Source organism: Echiichthys vipera (assembly GCF_963691815.1).
Source record: "Echiichthys vipera genome assembly, chromosome: 5".
Classification (NCBI taxonomy): domain Eukaryota; kingdom Metazoa; phylum Chordata; class Actinopteri; order Perciformes; family Trachinidae; genus Echiichthys; species Echiichthys vipera.
The window spans coordinates 31,736,761-31,756,259 of record NC_139830.1 but is presented as its reverse complement, the minus strand read 5'-3'; the positions used below and the strand labels follow the sequence as shown (position 1 = coordinate 31,756,259).

The 19,499-nt window shown below is 42.6% G+C and overlaps 1 protein-coding gene across 6 annotated transcripts in view; it reads left to right on the top strand.

The window, feature by feature from the left end:
• The first annotated feature begins 14,517 nt into the window (after positions 1-14,517).
• The window catches only part of myo18ab (myosin XVIIIA b), a 199,368-nt gene continuing 194,386 nt past the window's right edge, over positions 14,518-19,499 (top strand). For 4 of the 6 annotated variants that reach the window (XM_083914286.1, XM_083914287.1, XM_083914294.1 and 1 more), the window contains exons 1-2: positions 14,518-14,645; positions 16,959-18,086. In XM_083914286.1, the coding sequence (XP_083770412.1) occupies positions 17,064-18,086 (1,023 nt within the window). In that variant the 5' untranslated portion in view covers positions 14,518-14,645; positions 16,959-17,063. Of the gene's footprint in view, positions 14,646-15,145; positions 15,255-16,958; positions 18,087-19,499 lie in introns of those variants that run through there. The other 2 variants (XM_083914293.1, XM_083914288.1) reach the window with 2 other exon arrangements.

Below are 19,499 nucleotides of genomic sequence, written 5' to 3'. Positions count from 1 at the left end.
ATAGGTGGCGGACTATGATAGAAAGAACAGTGCAGCTCCAGTTCCACTGCACATCCATCATACCCCCAGAGCACCGCCATGTTTGATTTGGGTCCCTGCCTCTTTTCATAGCCTTGAATTGTCCTAAGGGAGTCGCCATATTGTCAGACTCATGTCCTCTTACCAAAAAAGGGTGTGGATGTGACGTTTGGGGGAGGGACATACGTCCATCTGGCTGACGTTTACCTCCGAGGAGAAGTGAGGGCCAGAGGCTAGTTGTCACTCAAGAGGACACCCATAAACCTCCAATAAAATAAAAACTATCCTGGTACAAAAACCCCCCTCAGTGTTATCATGGAGATATGACCTAAACATACAGTCGCCTCACAGAAAGAGGGTTGCTGGTTGCGAATCCAGGCTGGGGCCCTTCTGTGTGGAGTTTGCATGTTCTCCCAGTGTCTGCGTGGGTTTTTCTCCATATTCTCCGGTTTCCTCCCACAGTCCAAAGACGTGCACGTGTTAGGTTAATTGATGACTCTAAATTGCACGTAGGTGTGAATGGTTGTTTGTCTCTGTTTGTCTCTATGTGTCCTGTGATAGACTGGCGTCCTGTCCAGGGTGGACCCCGCCTCACGCCCGATGTCAGCTGGGATCAGCCCCAGCCCCTCATGACCCCGATAGGGACAAGAGGTTGAAGGATATTTTATAGATTATCATTTTTTTTCAATATCTTCCACGTCATGTGACCCAGTGACCCCACACCACTATCCAATTGTATTACTAAATGGATCAAATAAGAAACACCACTTTTTGTGCTATTTTAGTGCTTTGTCTATTTTTTATGAATATTAATATGCAGAAATTATTATTTTTTCAATAGCTTCCACGTCATGTGACCCAGTGACTCAAAACCAGTCTCACATTGTATTACTAAAGTGGACTTCAACTTCAACTACAGGCACAATAATACAGAGACAGTGCATGTCTTGTGTGTGAACTCACTAAATGTTTTCATCAATTAGCTAAAAATCAAAAATGTGTAGCATATGTAGCATGGCCGCTGTATGAGCCAACTAACTCATGTGTATTGTTAGAGGAAGGAAGGAATGAAACCAATCAGAAAATACACTTCTACTCTATAAGGTCTGATGTTTCTGCAGCTGTAGTGATGATAGGCTCATAGGGCCACACAGAAGAGGACTTCACCATTATACATACCACATCAAACATTTAATCAAATCAAATATATAATAATACAATAAGGCTGCATTGCTTGTCGATCATGTAGGCACGAGAGGGATTAAGCCTGTGTGTGTGTGTGTGTGTGTGTGTGTTCTCATGGTCACGAATTGACAGATTGTGTGCAGCGACACCGTCACAGTTTTCAGTGTGAAACACTGAAATCCAAACAGACATCAATGCTACAAACTCTTTATGGTCTATAAAACCAAACCTGACAACTGACGAATTCGCCAGAATTTTGCCGCCTCCTTTGTGAATTAGTGACCGTGCTTCAGGAACGGGGGTGGGGGTGGGTGGGTCTCGAGACCAAGACCGGTGAACTACAAGTCTAGCCTCTGTGTGTCCACTTTGTAGTGCTAAGACACAGTTGGAGACATTATTTTTGCATCGCTCTCAAACTTGTCAAAAACATCCCTTAGGCTGGCCAAATGATCCCTCAATGAGCTGATCAGAGTAACAGCATCACATAAATCCTGTTCAACTGCCTGTAGAGCCGTGCTGGTCTTGTGAAAACGTTGGACTATGTTGTTCCACATACCACACAGAACCCGGGCTTCATTTCGAGTGGTTAGATTTTGGTTTTTGTCATCACTTAACTTTGCAGTGACTCTTGAATTCTGGCATAGTTCTGGTTCAGTGCCTTTGTTGCTTGCACATGTGCTTACCATCTAGTGTCTGAAAGACTTTTTAATGTCTCTATTCTATGGTTGTCATTAGGCTGTAAACCCACTGTAATTGTCTGCTAGCAGGACGTGGACTTTAAAAAGTGTCTGTACAAAGTTGAAAAATTCCTCCATGTCAAGACAACAGTTAACACAGTTAACCCACACTAAATTTAGTGTGTGTGCAGCGCACAGCACCCACTCGACCAAAGGGTTAATCTGTTTAATACGTGCTTGTAGGCCACTGTAAATCCCAGAAATGTTGGCTGCATTCTCATAACCTCTGGCCTCTGCAGTTGTTGGTATCAATGGGTCGCAAAACACCAAGAACAGACTGGCAAAGTGACTCTCCTGAATGACTCTCAATTGGCAGAAACTTTACGAAACACCCTTGGATGCAGCCATCAGGTGACACATAGCGCATAATGAACATGAGCTGGTCCCTGTGCTCAACATCTGGATTGGAGTCCACACTTAGCAAAAAGTATTTTGCCACTTTTAACTGACTGATTCGCACTGTAAGGACCCGCTCTCCCATCAATTTAGTGTTCCCTTGCCTGCGCTGCCATATTTTTCTATATGCACTTGAAAGAACGGGTCAAATTCGCTTATAACCTCCAGCACATCCATTAAGTTCCCGTTATCAGGTTGCCCAAAAGTTTCTCTGTGGCCCCTGAAAAGAAGTCCGCGCTCTGCTAAAAATGTCACTACAGCAACTACCGTCTTTAAAACTTAGTCCAATATTCACATTCACTGTCAAATTGTTTTTTCAGTTTGGTTTTTCAGCACAGCCCATAACATAAGCTATCATAGCCTTTCTGTGGTGCTCCGATCCTTCATGTTCGGCCATGCTGGCGGTGGCATTTTTCTAGTCACTGTGGCCTGCTGTCGGTGCAGACGGAGTATCACAGCTCCCAAATAGTTTACACACAAAACAGAACACCTTACCTTTTGAGGGAGAATATAGCAACCATTCTCTTGGCACAGTTTCACCATTTGCCAGTTTCCTATTAAGCAGAGTTTTTGAAAAGTACCTTTATTGGTGTTTGGGCTGTCTTTCTGAGGTAGCAATATCTATGTGTATGTTCTGACAGGTTTCAGGTCCCATTTCAACCCAGTATGTCCTCATGTCTCCATCAATTTCCCCCCAGCATGCAGGATCCGAGCTAGAGGTAGAGGAATCGGCGGCCTCTTGTACGCTCTCAGCAGTAATGGACAAGGCTGTCACGGAAGGGTCCGTGGGCGTGATGGCTGGGGCATCTGGGCTAATTACCCGGGTGTTAGTGGGACAACATACCGCTGTTTTGGGTAGTTGAAGTTACGACCCCTCTGTCTCTGACTCCTGATCTGAGTGAGATATGGAGGCACTGTTGCGGTCAATTTGGCTGCTGTCTTTGTCCTGGCCAAAGCTTCAGTTGCGGCACCAACATTAACGTTAGCCTTTAGACCGATCTCATGAACAGATAAAGAGTCCGCAACCTTGAAAAATCCTGTCAATTTAGAAATTTTCTTAAGTAGAGCTTGGTCCCGTTGTTCTTTCAGTCATTGTGCTTCTCTTTTTCATGCTCTGCTATCACATTTCCTTTCTGACATCTTGCTATACTGTCTAGTAACAGTAAGTGAGGTATCATCTGACAACAAAACTGACCTTATGAACCCAGCCACATGATTGGGTAAATGTGTCCCATATCTATCCAATCAAGCGACTTCATTTTTTTTAATGAAGGGCCCCAATAGGAGGCAAGTTTTTTTGCCCAAGTGTAGTAAATTAAAAAATATATATTCTGGCCCATCCGGGGCCCCTGCACACACTAGGCTGCAGCCTAGGCCAGCCTGTGCATTAATTTGCCTGTAGACTTAGACCTTTGTTAATTTACTTTGTTGAGCTACCAAGGCTAGGCTTTGAAGTGTTGTTTTTTTGTCAGGCTACATCAAAGTATAGCAATTAGAATGTAATGAATTGATTTCTGTCAGTCTGTAGACAATTTCCTGGTCTCCATTGTTGAGGAAAGTGGATCTACTCACTTTCCTCAACAATGGAGATGATCATTGTTCTGTGATCATTGTTCTGATCTTGAATCAGATGGTCAAAAAACTGGCTACAGAAGGTGCAAAGCAGAGCCAAAAGTTGTCAAAATTGCAATCCCAAGAAAACATTGAAACAAATTGAAACCCAAACAGTAGAATACCCCCCCCCCCCCCCCCCCCCATGGACTGATATATGTTATAATGCATTTTTGAAAGAAAATGCAGCTTTTACACTTGCTTTCAAATATCTGAATGTGAAGACAAGTGATAGCCGTAAAAATAAATCCCCATTTTTTAGTGCCTCAGCACACTGTACATTTGATGGATGCAAGGCTGTCTACAGTTTTTTTCAAAAAAGAGCAGGCCAAAATCAACAGATAAAAGAATATGTTTTAAAGTGATGCTCTTAGGTGAAGTCAGACACCGTACCAATCAAAGAACATTTAGGCCAGTGAATTATCTGCGAAGAGGAAAGATTACCAAAGCTGTAAGCAATGGTGCCAGCAATTACTATTACAGTATGTTAAAAAACACACCCGTCGAAGAGATCATGGCTGGTAATGTCACCAGAAGCCTCACCAAGGATGTTTAAAAGAAAATATCATCGGAAGTCAAGAAGAGTGCAAGGCTCCATGATGGCGTAATGTTTAAACTCATGCTAAGTCAAAAGTAATCAACGAGAGCAGCAGTCATGCATCTTCAGCACCTACAAATCGATACTTTTGCTGTACATTTACACACAGACACTGGAATCAAGGTTTGCTCAACATTTAAGACAAACACCCATCACCCTTTGCCTGGATGCTACAGGTGGTGTGGTGCAGAAAATCCCTGACCAGAACAAAAGAGTGGTATAATATGTTGTCGTTTTGCCAGGCATGGGCAAGGAAAAAGCCTCCTTTGCCCGTCACAGAACTGATATCCAACAGCCATTCTATTCCATTCATTTCCCATTGGCTCATTGACCTCAAGGACTTCCGGATTGGCTGAGATGGACTAGACACGGGTTGCGTCTTGCTCCCGCAACTTTTTATAATATTTACATTTGAGTAAAAAAAAAATGTACCCCGAAAGTCACAACAATAGTAATATTCCTCTCGTTTAATGGATACACCATCTAAATATGCCGACACATTCGACCAGACATATTATAAAAGACCAGGAGGCGAAGGCTAGCCCTGCAGAGAAGGCAAGTGGCGAGATTAGCGTGGCGGCCTAATGCGAGAAATATAAATACTCAAGTAAAGTACAAATACCTGAAATATCTACTACAGTAGCTAAGTATTTGTATTTTGTTACTTGTCACTTTTGCTCTGGGGCTATGTGCACGTGCGTGTTTGGAAGAATCGAGTTTCCATTACTTTCCCCTGCGTCCTGACTGTGACCTCAGTGACGTCATTTCAGCATTTATCTACTCCTATCCGTAAAGTCAAAGTCGTATTCGCAGTGAAGACGCTGTTCTCATAGAAATTTGAGTCATATTCACAAGACTTTGAACTCCCAGCTTTTTGATTCATGATCATAAAAACAATCCTAACCCACATCCAATTTCACAGACTCACGGATATGACTACAGAATTTTGTGTGCTACAACTTTTGTGACACAAATTATTAACATTATGAATATGAATTAGAGAATTACAGATACGTCTTTTTGACAGCTGTCTTACACCATAGTTGTCCAAAGGGATGACCCTCTCAGCCATCAGAGAGAGGTTTGGTGTTCACAGTCTGTGATTTAAAGAATATTGAAACTTTACAAGGACACAGATTCATTTAAGTTCCCCTTTAAGACTTTTTGGAGGGAAAGCCCACTCTGCAGTGACCAAACCTCTCATCAGCAGAAAGAATAAATAGGCTAGATTGCTCTTTGCTGAGGAGCATGTTGTGTGGACAGAGGAGAACTGGTCCAGAGTGACTCCAGTGATGAGAGGACGTTCACTTTATTTGGGTCTGATGAAAACATTATGTTGGGCGTAGGACTGGGGAAAGACTGAACCCAAAGTAATGAATTTGTTGAACCAACAAAGTGATGTGTTAGAAACCCACTCCAGTTACTGAACTGTGGAAGAGACTGAGTCAGAATGGACCAAGATCAAACCAAAGCAGTGTGAGAAACTAGTGATGTCCTGTGGGCGCAGATGTGCTGAAGTCATTCAAAGTGTAGTGGGGAGGGCTGACTATGTCGGAACCACCGTAGCTCACGCGCACTTCTTCCAGTCGAGAGGGTATTTAGGGACAACCGAAGCTGGGTACATTCTCTCCCTCTTTACTACCGGCACGACACGGAAGTGTCTGATGCAGCGTGACAGACGGCAGGGAATTGTTTGCAAGCCCAGCTTGAGGTTGGGCAGAGGGTTCGCCGTAAAGGCACGCTGTAACTTCATCTCGTCACTGTTCATAGTTTGAGCAGAGTTTATGACTAAGGTGTCATCCTAGAATTAAGCAGGTCACTGGCCTGGTGAAACCTGGATGAACTTAAGGACTGTGTATTATTTTGACTGTTGCTGTTTTTCCCCCTACTAAGTCATTAAGAGTACTGGGTCCTTTTGTTTAATTGATTTGATGTATTTCGTTATTTTGGTTGTTTTGTTTGTTTGTTTTCCTTTTTGGCATTAATTTAGGTTGGGCAGATGCAATAGATTCTGTAACGTGTAAACCTAAACTGTAACTTGGTTGATTGAGAATTATAAGCTCAGTGTTATTTTAGTGGGGCCTTTTTGTGCGCTCATAGCTTGGTGGCAGTGTGTGGAAATCTGCATAAAGTGCGCTGTGATTTGTTTGTGTGCATTGATATATTTTGCCCTTTGGGGTCTTATTCTTTTTTTTGTCACATGTGAGTTGGGTCCGAAATACAATGGCAATTAGTACCGTATTACCCGTCTAGATCGCTGCGCTCTGAAAATGCAGGGCTACTTGTCGTTCCTAGAGTCTCCAAAAGTAGAATGGGAGGCAGAGCTTTCAGCTACCAAGCTCCTCTCCTGTGGAACCAACTCCCAAGTGTTATTCGGAATACAGACACTGGCCCTCATTTATCAAACGAACGTATAGCAGAAAAACGTGTGTACGACCATTTCCTGGCAAACTCCGGCATTTATCAATTTGGACGTGAGCGGGAGCTACAATCAAATCTCACGTCTGGTCTGAGATCGTGTACGTACATATGAGCAGTGTTTTTGCGGTGCAGCACAGCAAAATCTGGCTGAAAATAATGAATAAACCTCAGCTGTCATTAAGCATAAGCAGTCACATATTAAGAACAGATCAAAACGGATTCTTAAAACGAATAAAAAAAATAAAAATTGTGGTTGGAGCAATTGATTGTACTCGTGCGTCTGAAGGCACCATCCATGAATGATTACGCATTCATCAAGAGCCAAATCTACCACTCAATAAATGTACAGGTGATTTGTGATGCCAAGCTATCGCTTTTAAACGTGGTGGCCAGGTGGCAACACACGATTCTTTTATATTTCAAAACAGCTCGGCTCCAGCCCCCCACAACCCCGACAGGGACAAGCGGTTGAAGATGAATGAATGAAAAGAAGAGCGCACTGCAGAGCCAAAGTCATCTCCTCGGTTAGTGGCTACCCTAGATAAATTGCATTAAATCAAACAAGATATCAGATGATTAACATTTTGGTATGGTTCTTCTAGGTGACAAAGGTCTAAAGGACTACCTAATAACCCCGCTGGCAAACCCCGCTACAGAGCAGGAGCACAGGTTCAGCAGTGCGCACACACGCCACAGTGGAGCGCTGCTTCGGGTTGACTGCCTCCGTTATTCTTTTCCATACAGCGTTTTTATGGGCCCCTTTTATTCCACTCTTAAGACTGCCAAAAAACACATCTTTATTTTGCTCCATCTCGGATGTCAGGATGCTGATCTCTGTGTCAGAAAAGTCTCTTTTCTAACCAGTGTTTCTTCTCTCCATGTTTGACCTCAGTGGGCGAGGCCTCCGAAACAGGAATATTTAAGGGCGTAACGTGTTAATGACGATCAAATTCAGCCGCTGCATTTATCAAGGCCTGCTCATTCGTACGCTGAGATTGGTCTGATACGAATGTTTCAATTCTGCGCTCAGATCTGCGCCCGTTTTCACGCAAGATTGATAAATGAGGCCCACTGTCCCCATATTTAAGAGTAAACTTAAAACTTTCCTTTTTGATAAAGCTTACAGCCAGGGCTTACTAGCAATGTTGTTATTTTTAAGCTGATTTTGTTCTGCTTAATTATGCTGCTATAGGCCTAGTCTGCCGGGGGATAATCCTGTTCCTGATACTCTGAGCTTCTCTCCTCTCCGTCTGTATCATTCATGTCTCATCAATACATGTTACTAATTCAACTTCTTCCCCGGAGTTGTTTGTGCTTTGTCGTCTCGCAGGTCTCTGCTGATCGTGGTGGTGCCTGCTGCCGTGGTCCTGCATGACGCTTCCTGCTACTATTATAATCTATAACCTTAGCTGTGCTTGTTTTTACTATTCTGCTGTATTAACTGCCATAACATATAAGTCATATTCACATTACTATAGATATTATTATAGTTACTGGAAGTGTGTCTGTCTCTGTCTTTGTGTCTGTCTTTGTCTTTCTCTGTCCATCTGTCCGTCTTTTCTATCTTTCTCTCTACTTTTCTTCCTCCCCAACCGGTGCAGACTGATGGCCGTCCTCCACAGAGCTGGGTCTGTCTGACGTTCCTGCCTGTTATAGGGGAGGTTTTCGTTGCCACCGTACTGTACGGGGGAATTGTTGGGTCTATGTTTATCATATATAAGTCATAGAGTGTGGTCTTTACCTAGTTTGTAAAGTGTCCTGAGATAACTTTTGTTATGATTTGGCACTATAAATGAAATTGAATTGAATTGAATTGAATTAATTGCATTAGTGTTTAACTAACTACCCAACTTATTGTCTTAACTAACAAGTGCCTGGTGGTGTAGTTAGTGCCTGGTGGTGTAGTTAGCTAAAAAAAAATGTTTTTTTACCTGAGATTTTATTGAAAAAAAAATTTGTAATTTTTTTGGAGCCATCAGCCTCTTGTCCCGTATTCTGGACTGTACCTGTGTTTAAGTGGTGAGTGTGAATCCATAACGGATTAGTCCTTTAAACACTTTCACATCACTACAAAAGCAAGGGCCTCTACACTAACTATTCATTTTTGAATCCTATAGAAGAAAACATTGTTGAAATCTTTTCACACAAAATAAAGGGTTTTTGTGTGTGTGTGTGTGTGTGTGTGTGTGTGTTAGTGGGGGGGGTGGGGGGGTGGGGGGGGTGGCACAGTAGTTAGAGCAGTCGCCCCATGTAAAGAGACTGTATGTAAAAATCCTCGAGGCCCTTTGCTGCATGTCTCCCCCTTCTCTCTCTCTCACCCCATTTCCTGTCTGTCCTATCTAATAGAAGGCTTGAAAGACTGCCAAAAAATTATCTTTAAAAAAAGAAAAAGGAAATGTTTTTGTTAAGGTGCCTTGGTTATTTAAAAAAGAAAACATGCTAGTACAGCAGTGGTGTAGTCACAGCGGATATTCTATCAAATTCTGATCGATAAAAAATAACAGTATTTCAGAATAAATCAAGTATTTTTAACAATCACTTGACTAATGAAATCCATTCAGAGTAAATACGTCGCCTCTGGAATATTGTAAATCCCTCTGGGGCCCTTCTTTGTAATGGAGACATGCCGAGTGAGTGCACTTTTGAGAGGGCGTGTCCTGCAACTTTCCCAGCGTCCACATTTGACCTAAAAGGAAACGTGCCTCATGAAACAGAAGATAAGAGCTCTCTGTAACTCTTTACCTTTTGGTAGTGATGAGAAATACCCCTGAACGCTGAAAGTACCAATTGACAACAGTCGTTTTAAGGCCTTATCATAATTAAACATTAGGCTATTTAATTTTCCACTTGCCAAAATGTACTTGCGACAACTCAATACTGGGTGTTTCAGCAACAAGTGTCACCACCACCGAATATCTCTCTGTCCTTTTTCCGGCCTGCTTGACCATGGGCACAGTTTGTTTCTGTATCTCTGTCAGAGCGTGTCAGGTCTTCAGCAATACAGAGATTCAGCCGCTTCGTAATGTCAGCATTGCAAGAATCCTTCCAAATCTTTTACATGAAGATACACATGTCGAACCGAATAAGAGTTGGGTGCGAAGTCAATCAGGAAACAAGGAATGCTCAGTTGGTGCAATCCAACTCATTATCTTCATGACTTCCTCTCTTACATCTTCATTCTCTCTTTTGGGAGGTTGATTAGGTGTAAATTCCATCTTCTGCTGTATCTCTCTTCTTCGCTTTCCCCTTTTAGTTCTTCTATGCACTCATCTAGCTTTTTCGCCTTGTTCTCCTCCTCCTTTACTTGAAACCCACAGCCTTTCATCTCTTCTTTTACCTCAATGATGTCTGCAGTTTTTATTTATCCTTTGTTCAAAACGAGGAAGTGCCCCTTCAGCTCAAAGACGGCTTTGAGAATGGCCGTGTTAGAGACCTCTTTCTCAAGGAGCGTACCTATGTTCCCCGGGTCCTATCAAACATGTCAAACGTTTGACTCCTCCCACTTTGAGCCCCTCACCCTATATGTCCCCCAGGTCAAGGCCTACTCAAATGCACAACCTGGTGCTGGGAAGCGTGCAACAGATTCACACTCATTCATAATGCGATAAGGACAAAATCTTGAACTCTGCAGTCTACACCCTTATCACACAGGCAAATTTGTAATATCACGAACATGTGTAATATAAAATGTGGTCTCCTAGATACAGGACAGGTTGATAAAGTCAAAATCTTATATAATATTTTCTTAGGAAGAGTTGTCTGATTGTCTGAATTAATTGCCATTTCTATCATATTTTATAATTATTGAAAGTATTGTATTGGCTTTGTTACTTTATAGTAAAGTAGTAGTCTATCTACGGTAGGCAAGGCAAGGCAAGGCAGCTTTATTTGTATAGCACTTTTCATACACAAGGCAGACTCAAAGTGCTTCACAGCACAACATGTCATGAATTCAAATGCATTACAGGAAGACAAAGAGAATAAAAACATAGACAATAATCAAAACAGTGCGGACGTTAAAAGTGCGAAGATTTAGCAGAAAGCTAAGGTGAACATAAAAGTTTTCAGTCTAGTTTTAAAAGTGGTCAGAGTGGGTGAAAGTCTCAAATCTTCAGGAAGTTTATTCCAGCTGTTTGTTGCATAATGACTGAAAGATGCTTTCCCTTGATTAGAGTTTACTCTGCGAACCACTAACAGATTGGTCTCAGAGGATCTTAGTGATCTAGAAGGCTTATGTAGTGGGAGCATATCAGTGATATACCTCGGCCCTAGACCATGAAGTGATTTATATGTGAGCAGGAGGATTTTGAAATCAATTCTCTGACGTACAGGAAGCCAGTGTAATGATTTAAGAATTGGTGTAATGTGCTCACATTTTTTGGTCTTTGTTAGAACTCTAGCAGCAGCGTTCTGAACAAGCTGTAGCTGCCTGACAGTTTTTTTAGGAAGACCTGCAAGCAGACCGTTACAGTAGTCTAGCCTACTGGTTATAAAGGCATGGACAAGTTTTTCTAAGTCTTGAGCTGACATGAGCCCTCTAAGTCTTGTTACATTTTTAAGGTGATAGTAGGCCGATTTTGTTACTGATTTGATGTGACTGTCGAAATGTAAATCAGAATCCATAATAACCCCAAGATTTCTGGCTTTATTTGAGGTTTTCAGGGACAGTGATTGAAGGTGTTGGATGACTTTAGACCTTTCTTTCTTAGCACCAAAAACAATTATCTCAGTTTTATCCTCATTTAGTTGAAGGAAATTTTGGCACATCCAGTGTTTGACCTGCTCAATGCACTGGCACAGTAGATCTATGGGGCGATAGTCATTTGGTGATAGCGCTACATAGATTTGGGTGTCATCGGCATAGCAATGGTGGTCAATGTTATTATTTTGCATGATTTGTCCTAGTGGGAGCATATAGATATTAAATAAAGTCGGCCCCAAGATTGAACCTTGGGGGACTCCACACGTTACGTTGGTTTGTTCTGATACAAAGTCGCCAATGGAAACAAAATAGTTCTTATCTTGTAGATATGACTTGAACCAGTTTAGGACTGTGCCTGAGAGCCCCACCCAGTTTTCCAACCTGTCCAAAAGTATTGAGTGGTCGACAGTGTCAAATGCAGCACTGAGGTCCAATAGCATTAGAACTGAAGTTTTGCCAGAGTCTGTGTTAAGACGGATGTCATTTATAACTTTAATAAGGGCCGTCTCTGTGCTATGAAAAGGTCTAAATCCTGACTGGAGGTTGTTGTGGCAGCCAGTAGAAGCCAAGAAGTGAGTTAGTTGTTGGAGTACAACTTTCTCAATTATTTTACTTATGAATGGTAGATTTGAAATTGGTCTGTAGTTGTTGATAATAGAGGCATCTAGGCTCCGCTTTTTTAGAAGAGGTTTAATGACTGCAGTTTTGAAGGCCTTTGGGAAATTGCCCGATTTACGGTAGTACTATCCTGATTGATAATGCTATCTTGTAACATTTTGCCAGAAAAACTTCCATGAGGTCATAGACATACAGTATATTATAGACATGGCAAGGTAAGTGTTTTTCACATTAAATTGTACCAAACTCAGAAGGCCTCTTAATCACATTTTTATTTCAACAGAAAATATATAACTGGAAAATTCCACAAGACTACTTGGTGTACATCCCCATGCTAAGGTCAAAGGTAGTAAAAGCAGAAGTTGGCTAGTAGTAGTAGTAGTAGTAAAAAAGGCTGTAGTAGTTTATGATAGACCAGAGGTGTCCAATCCTGCTACTGCATGATTTAGATTTCTCTCTGCTGTTAGAGCAGTCGGCCCGTGTAAAGAGGCTGAAGGTCCTGGAGGCAGCGGCCGCAGGTTCGACTCCGACCTGCGGCCCTTTGCTGCATGCCCCCCCCCCCCTCTCTCACCCCATTTCCAGTCTGTCCTATCTGATGAGAACGCTTGAAAACTGCCAAAAAAATAACCTTAAAAAAAAGAAAAGAAATCTGTCTACACGCAGGATGTGATAGCATTTGTGGCACTTTGGCATCATCATCAATACTCTCTTTGTTCAAAATCCAAGAGTTGAATGGAAAAACCTGTTTTACTGCTCAGCTTCATACAATATAAAGTCCTAGCAAACATACAAAGGGCCAATCAGAGATCTATTGGGAATGTCAAATTAGATTTGTCCTGTCTTCTGTTTTCACAGCAACTGTTAAGTCATTGGGTCACTGTCTCCATCAATCAAAGTCACCTGTCACAGCCCTGGTTTCCATGGTGACAGGAAGACAGCCACCTACATAGAAAGGTCGGAAAGTTCATTTAATGGAGAATAACCCCACGAACAACATCTTTTAATTAAAAGTCCAATGTCCAAAATAGGATTTTCACTCTGCTGAACACGTTAATGTAATTTTGATCTGAAAAAAATATGCAAGATATACACGTGAATTAATACAAACTGCTTTGATTATGAAAGTATTTCAAATATAAAATGTGATGTTGAATATATATAATGAAAAATAAAGAAATTTTACGTCTTTGCTTATCAAAGCATGACTTTTAATTTGACATTGGACCATAGCTGTAGCACCCTTGTACGTGCAGAAGGGGCTGCATGTCTTTATTTGGGAGGGTCTCACCAGCCATTAACACACTGATTGTGTCTCTAAATAAATCATAAATATAGCAATATGAATTTCCTTTGCTAACTATAGAACTGCTTACAGTGAAATGATACAATAAAGTATTAAATGACAGCAAATGAAAAGTCAAACCCATAAGATAACTGAAGTTGTGGACCTACATTTAACATTTCTGCTCCACAAGTCAAACTTATTAACACGTTTTTAGCAAAAAGTAGCTTAAAAGAATTATTATACATTTAAACAAGTTATATATGACATTTATAATGCTTATACAGTATGATGGGCCTTCTCTGACGTCCTAAGTCTCTAAGGATCCCCCTCTGCTGGTGTAACAAGACTGTGAGGCTTAGGCACAGTGGGCTCCACTGATTTTCATTCTAATAAATGTCAGTTGAGGTGGTTCAGGATCATCTGGTAAGGATGCTCCCAGCTGGGAGGAGGCCTCGGGGAAGACCCAGGACCAGGTCTGGGAACGCCTCAGGATCCCCCCGTTAGAGCTGATTAATGTGGCCCGGGAAAGGGAAGTTTGGGGTCCCCTGCTAGAGCTGCTGCCCCTGAGACCTGATCCTGGATCAGAGGCTGGAGATCAGTAACTGAGTGATGAGTGAATGTCTTTTTAAAAATAGTCTGTGGGTCTAATACTTTTATCTTGTCTAGTTATATTTCAATATAAAGTGCTTGGCCCATTCTCGATGTTATCCATAAGGAGCGACATAAAGTGTCCCAGATCATAGCATCTGTAAAGGTATATTTAAGTAGAATTTGACTCCCCCCCCCCCCGTTTCATTAAGTAGCCTAATATTTTGTTGCGACACAAAGATGTCCCTCTGCACTGGGCCGCCATGGTCTGTGCAGTGTCGGTGGAATACTTCCAGACCATCAGTCGGGCTGTAGCTCCACGGTGTGCCCAGCAGGGGCCGCTAGTTCCCCGCCGTCAGCACTGAGCCTGCAGGAGCAGGACTGGGAGCAGCCAGCTATCACAGCGTCTGCGGCTTCTGTTCCGTACGAGCCGAGCTGCACCCACTAACACGGCACCAGCGGGGCTCCATTTGGTACCGGAGAACAGTGAGTAACGTTATTCCTTTTTCTAACAAACATGCGAGGTTAAAGGGAGGGGGCACTTTGTGTTTGAGGACAGCGGCGGTGAGGCAGGCAGTCGGTGGGGCTGACTGGATCATTTTCACGGGATCTGAATGTGTTGTTCCAGGGTTTGCTTCACCAAAAATGAGGGCAAATAACTACGTTAAGGCTGTGGCTAGAGCCAAGTGGGCTATTTAGCTAGCTGGATGGCTCACTGGAAAGTTCAACAAAATATAATGAATTAGTGTTGGTCTGTGTGTGTTTGTGGAGCTTTTTGGCTAGAGGTGGAATAGAAAGTCAAATATTTGTCTTTAGGTAACGATACCCCCACATAAGAAACGGTAGCTCAGCTAGCTAACGTCCATGTAGCCGGGAAGCTACACCTATTTTAGCCCTGTCATGCTTTCTGTCCCCTGGCTTCACATTGGACGCGGACTGGGGCCAATAAATGCTGCTTATCGTAACGTCCCGTTAGTGTGCCGAGCCTGGTGTTAGCATGGTGTTAACCCAGCAGCTCCCAGAGGAGAGCATACAGCAGTGTGGACCTTCCATGGTCCCCCGCCTGGGTATTATAGTCACAACGTGAAGCTAATGGTACGTGTGCTCCTACAGTTAAAGACAACAGTTTATGACTGGAAATGGCTTTTAGGAAACGTTTTGGTTCTCTGGCAAATTGGGTAGAAGATAATCCGCTGGGCAGAACTGTGTTAATGTTCAAATATCATCGGGCTCGCATTGTTTCAGCCACCAGGGCACTGTGCTTACTGTGTTATTGTCATGTGTTGTGTTTGCAGTGCTCAACTGTGACACCATCTAACTGGGAGTAGAGTAACATGAGAGCTCCATGCCCATTGCCCGGTGTTAAAGCAGGGTGACTGTTTGTGGGCTGCCCTGCGGAGAGTGTCCCTCAGCAGCTAATGAGAACCAGGCTGGAGGATGTGTAGCTGCCTGCCCGCTTGTGTCAGTCTGTGGCAGGAAGAGCTCCTGATTTTTGAGGGTTTGGAGGATCTCCGTTCAGAATGAGAATGGACAGGAATGTGTTTTGGTCCTGCCAAGCTCCTCCAGTGGGTCTCTGTGATATATGAGGGTTGGAGGTCTTCAGTGATGGAGGTCTGGATTTTTGTTCCAACATGCTGCAAGTCTTTTCATACTGTTTTAATGCCTTGCAAAGGAAATCAGTTGTACAAAATACATATACAGATGCTTGTTGGAAGCACAAGTGGGAATAATTATTATAATTAAAATAATAACAATAATTATAATAATAAGTATTATTATTATTATTTGCCTCAGCTGTATCACTAACTTATGGATTTGATATGATTTATATCATTCTTGTATGGTCTGGTTTAGGAAAACCCTTTGTAAAACATGAACAAATACGTACAGAGCATGAATGCCATAGAAATGTGCTTTATTATCTAGTTTGTCAGACATAAGAGAAGAGACCATAAACTTCTGTAAATGATGAGGGATGTAGGATGTAGGATCAGTGCATAGACCTCTGTTCTTGTCAATACCTGATCCAGCATTTTAGGCAGTATCAGAGGCATTTCTGATACTGGTAGCAATATCACAACAACCCTAGTCAGTACTTGTACCCATTTGAATCATTTAAAGACATTGTTATGTTACCGATTTATATTTGAATAGAGATAATATAAGAATCAGCAGCTAACTCAAAGATTGTTTTTTTTACTTGATATGTTTTGGGAAATTCAGTGATCATGGGACAATATAACTCTCTACAGTGAGACAATATTCTACATTCTGTTCAAACAGTGGTAGAACAGAATAGATCTTTATTGTTATCCTACTTTGTACAATAAACATCAGTATGGTAGTTATTATTTTAATGTCTCTGGGTAACAGGCCAGTTGACAGAGTTGCAATGAGCATAACTTTATGGTAATATATTGCTTTTTTGCATTTATGCATAACTATACATTTTGTGCGGATGAGAATAGATCTCTGAGATTTGATTTAATTGTTATTCTGATTATTTAAATGTTTTCTTTAACTTAAGATAGCATCAAAGTCAATCTAAACAGTTTGAGCTCTGTGAAATGATCAATGAATCATCATATATTCATAATTTTACTTATTAGAATACAAATTACCAGAAGTCATCCCAGAATATTGTCACATCAATAATATGAAGGTGTTTGAGTTTTTTTTAATAAAACTATTTTATATTTCATCGCTGTCAGCTGTGTCCAGATTCACATGCAAATGAAGTATATTTTCATTAATGTTCCATATTTTGACACAGTCTCCCCTTCCTGTCTCTTTCCCCAGGGGATTCCCTGTTGGTCAACACAAAAGCACCTGTGAACTGGACCTCCAGCTCTGTAGGGATAATAGAGCCACAGTGACCGGAAAAGCAGCCCTTAGTTTGTGACCATGTTTAATCTGATGAAGAAAGATAAGGAGAGGGAAGGAAGTAGGAAGGAAAAGAAAGATAAAAAAGAAAGGATGTCGGCGGCAGAGCTGCGCAGCCTCGAAGAGATGAGCATGCGGCGTGGCTTCTTCAACCTGAAGAGGGAATCCAAGCGTGAGTCCAAGAACAAACTGGAGATCTCCAACCCCATTCCCATCAAAGTGGCCAGCGGCAACGAGCTCACCCTCACTGACATCGAATCAGATGGCTTGAGCAACCGAAGCAGCATGGTTCTGGATGACCAGCTGAGCGCTGCCAGCTCCACTGATGACCTGAAGGGCGAGGGCGGAGGAGGACACGACGGACACCGTAGCTCAGTACGGGATCGTGTGGCTCACTTTGGTTCACTTGCCAAGACGAACTCCTCACAGGTGGGTCAGATGATGAAACGCTTCTCTTTTTCCCAGAGGAGTAAAGAGGAGAGCCCTTCAGAGAGCTCCACCCCCTCAGGCCAAAACTCTGCTGCCCCTTCCCCGCAAGTGGAGAGCAAAGTTTTCAGCATGCTCCGCAAGCACAGCCTGAAGCAGCAACCTGAAGCAGCACCAGTCACCAAAAAAGTCTGCATACCTGAAGTGGTCGAGAAGACCTTCCCTGCACAGCTGCAGCTGCCAGCTGTGGTCGCACCGAGTGTACCGGAAATACGTGAGCTGGAGCTCCAACGCCGCAACACTGGCGACTTTGGATTTTCTTTGCGACGCACCACTATGCTGGACCGCAGTCCTGACGGAGGAGTGTACAGGCGTGTGGTCCACTTTGCTGAGCCCGGTGCTGGCACCAAGGACCTGGCGCTAGGGCTGGTGCCGGGCGACAGGCTGGTGGAGATAAATGGTCGGAATGTGGAGAACAAGAGCCGGGACGAGATAGTGGAGATGATCCGTCAGTCAGGAGACATGGTGAGGCTGAAGGTGCAGCCCATCCTGGAGCTGAGCGAGCTGAGCCGCTGCTGGCTGAGGAACACAGAAGGGCTGCGCAGGGAGGCCAGACATGTAAGAAGCTTGTCTACTTTCTATGTACAAACAGATAAAGGTCACCATTACAGAGTGGTGCTCTATTTCAATATCTTGGTCGACTGTCTTCTAAAATCTTTCAATGTTTTCTCACACTGTCCTGTTTCAGAGACTCTTTCTGACAGGCAGATTTACTGCAGCAGGAACACAGTGATGTGGCACATTCTCAGGGATGCACTCTTGTTGACAAGCTCTTTCTATCATGTCTCTGTGTCTGATCAGGACGTCCCAGGTAATGGACTGTCTGTGCCTCATGTTGGTTTGAAAACAAAGCTTCATGAATTGAAAGATCAGTTTTTGGAGTTTCCACTGTAGCCTTTTACAGTGCATTTGTTAAAATTGTGCTTCTCTCATTGAGGTGATACGTTTTCAGATGCGAGTCCATCTGAAAACATTTTGGGAAGTCTAGAGGAGCCACATGATAGAATTACTGTATTTACTCCTCTTCAGACTGGAAGTCTCTTGTGATTGGTTAGGGAAAATCAATGCAGCAATGTTAGACTGAAGCTGGAAATGTACAGTAGTGTTACTAGTTGACAGTTCCGTCTGATATCAGATGTAATTCTGTTATAATGGTTTAACACCGGCCCTCTGGCATCCTGCAAGCTGCTGTCAATCAAACAGAGAAGAAACGGAGATGATTTTTGACTGCAAAAAGGATGACTGAATGTGATATCAGTTGGACTTTAAGATACAAAGATGCAAATTGAATATTACTCCTGGCTGATGTCTCAGCCTGTCTCTCTAATCACAACAGAATCAATCATTTTCCTCTTCCAAACTCTCACCTGTCCATTGTTCCTGTGTCAGAAATGCGTCTCAGCGATGTCACAGGTTCTGTCTCTCTGTAGAAACCCCTAACCGTGATCACGGTTAAAGTGATCAAGCTGAATCATTCCTACACAATTACTGTTAAAACAATTCACATATGGTTATCAAGTAGTCTGCTCACAGTGTGCAGAGCACAAGCTCAGAGGGAGAGCAGGCCATTTCCCACGTGTCCTGCTCCCCGTGCTAATGCAGACGCCACGCCGTCTCCGTATTTACTTGTTGTGTTGACACTTTTCCACAACACTAATTCTTGCGTTCTCGCCACTCTGCTGCTCTCCCTGTCTCTTCTTTTTCACTAATTCTTTCCAGTCATGTCCACTTTGCTGTTTTTTTCTTTTCTTTTAATATACTAATAAAACTCAACATTTCCTGCACAGATGTTTCACATTAAAGGTATACCAGTAGCTCATTGGGCATTATGCCTTACTTAGCTGTGGGTTTTTAATGGGAAAATCAAATTTTTTAACGTGCACCTCTACCATGTATGAGTTGTATTTTAAATCATCAGCCTTGGTTGTTGCTACATAAAATGTGCATATACATAAAAACATATTGCTGAAA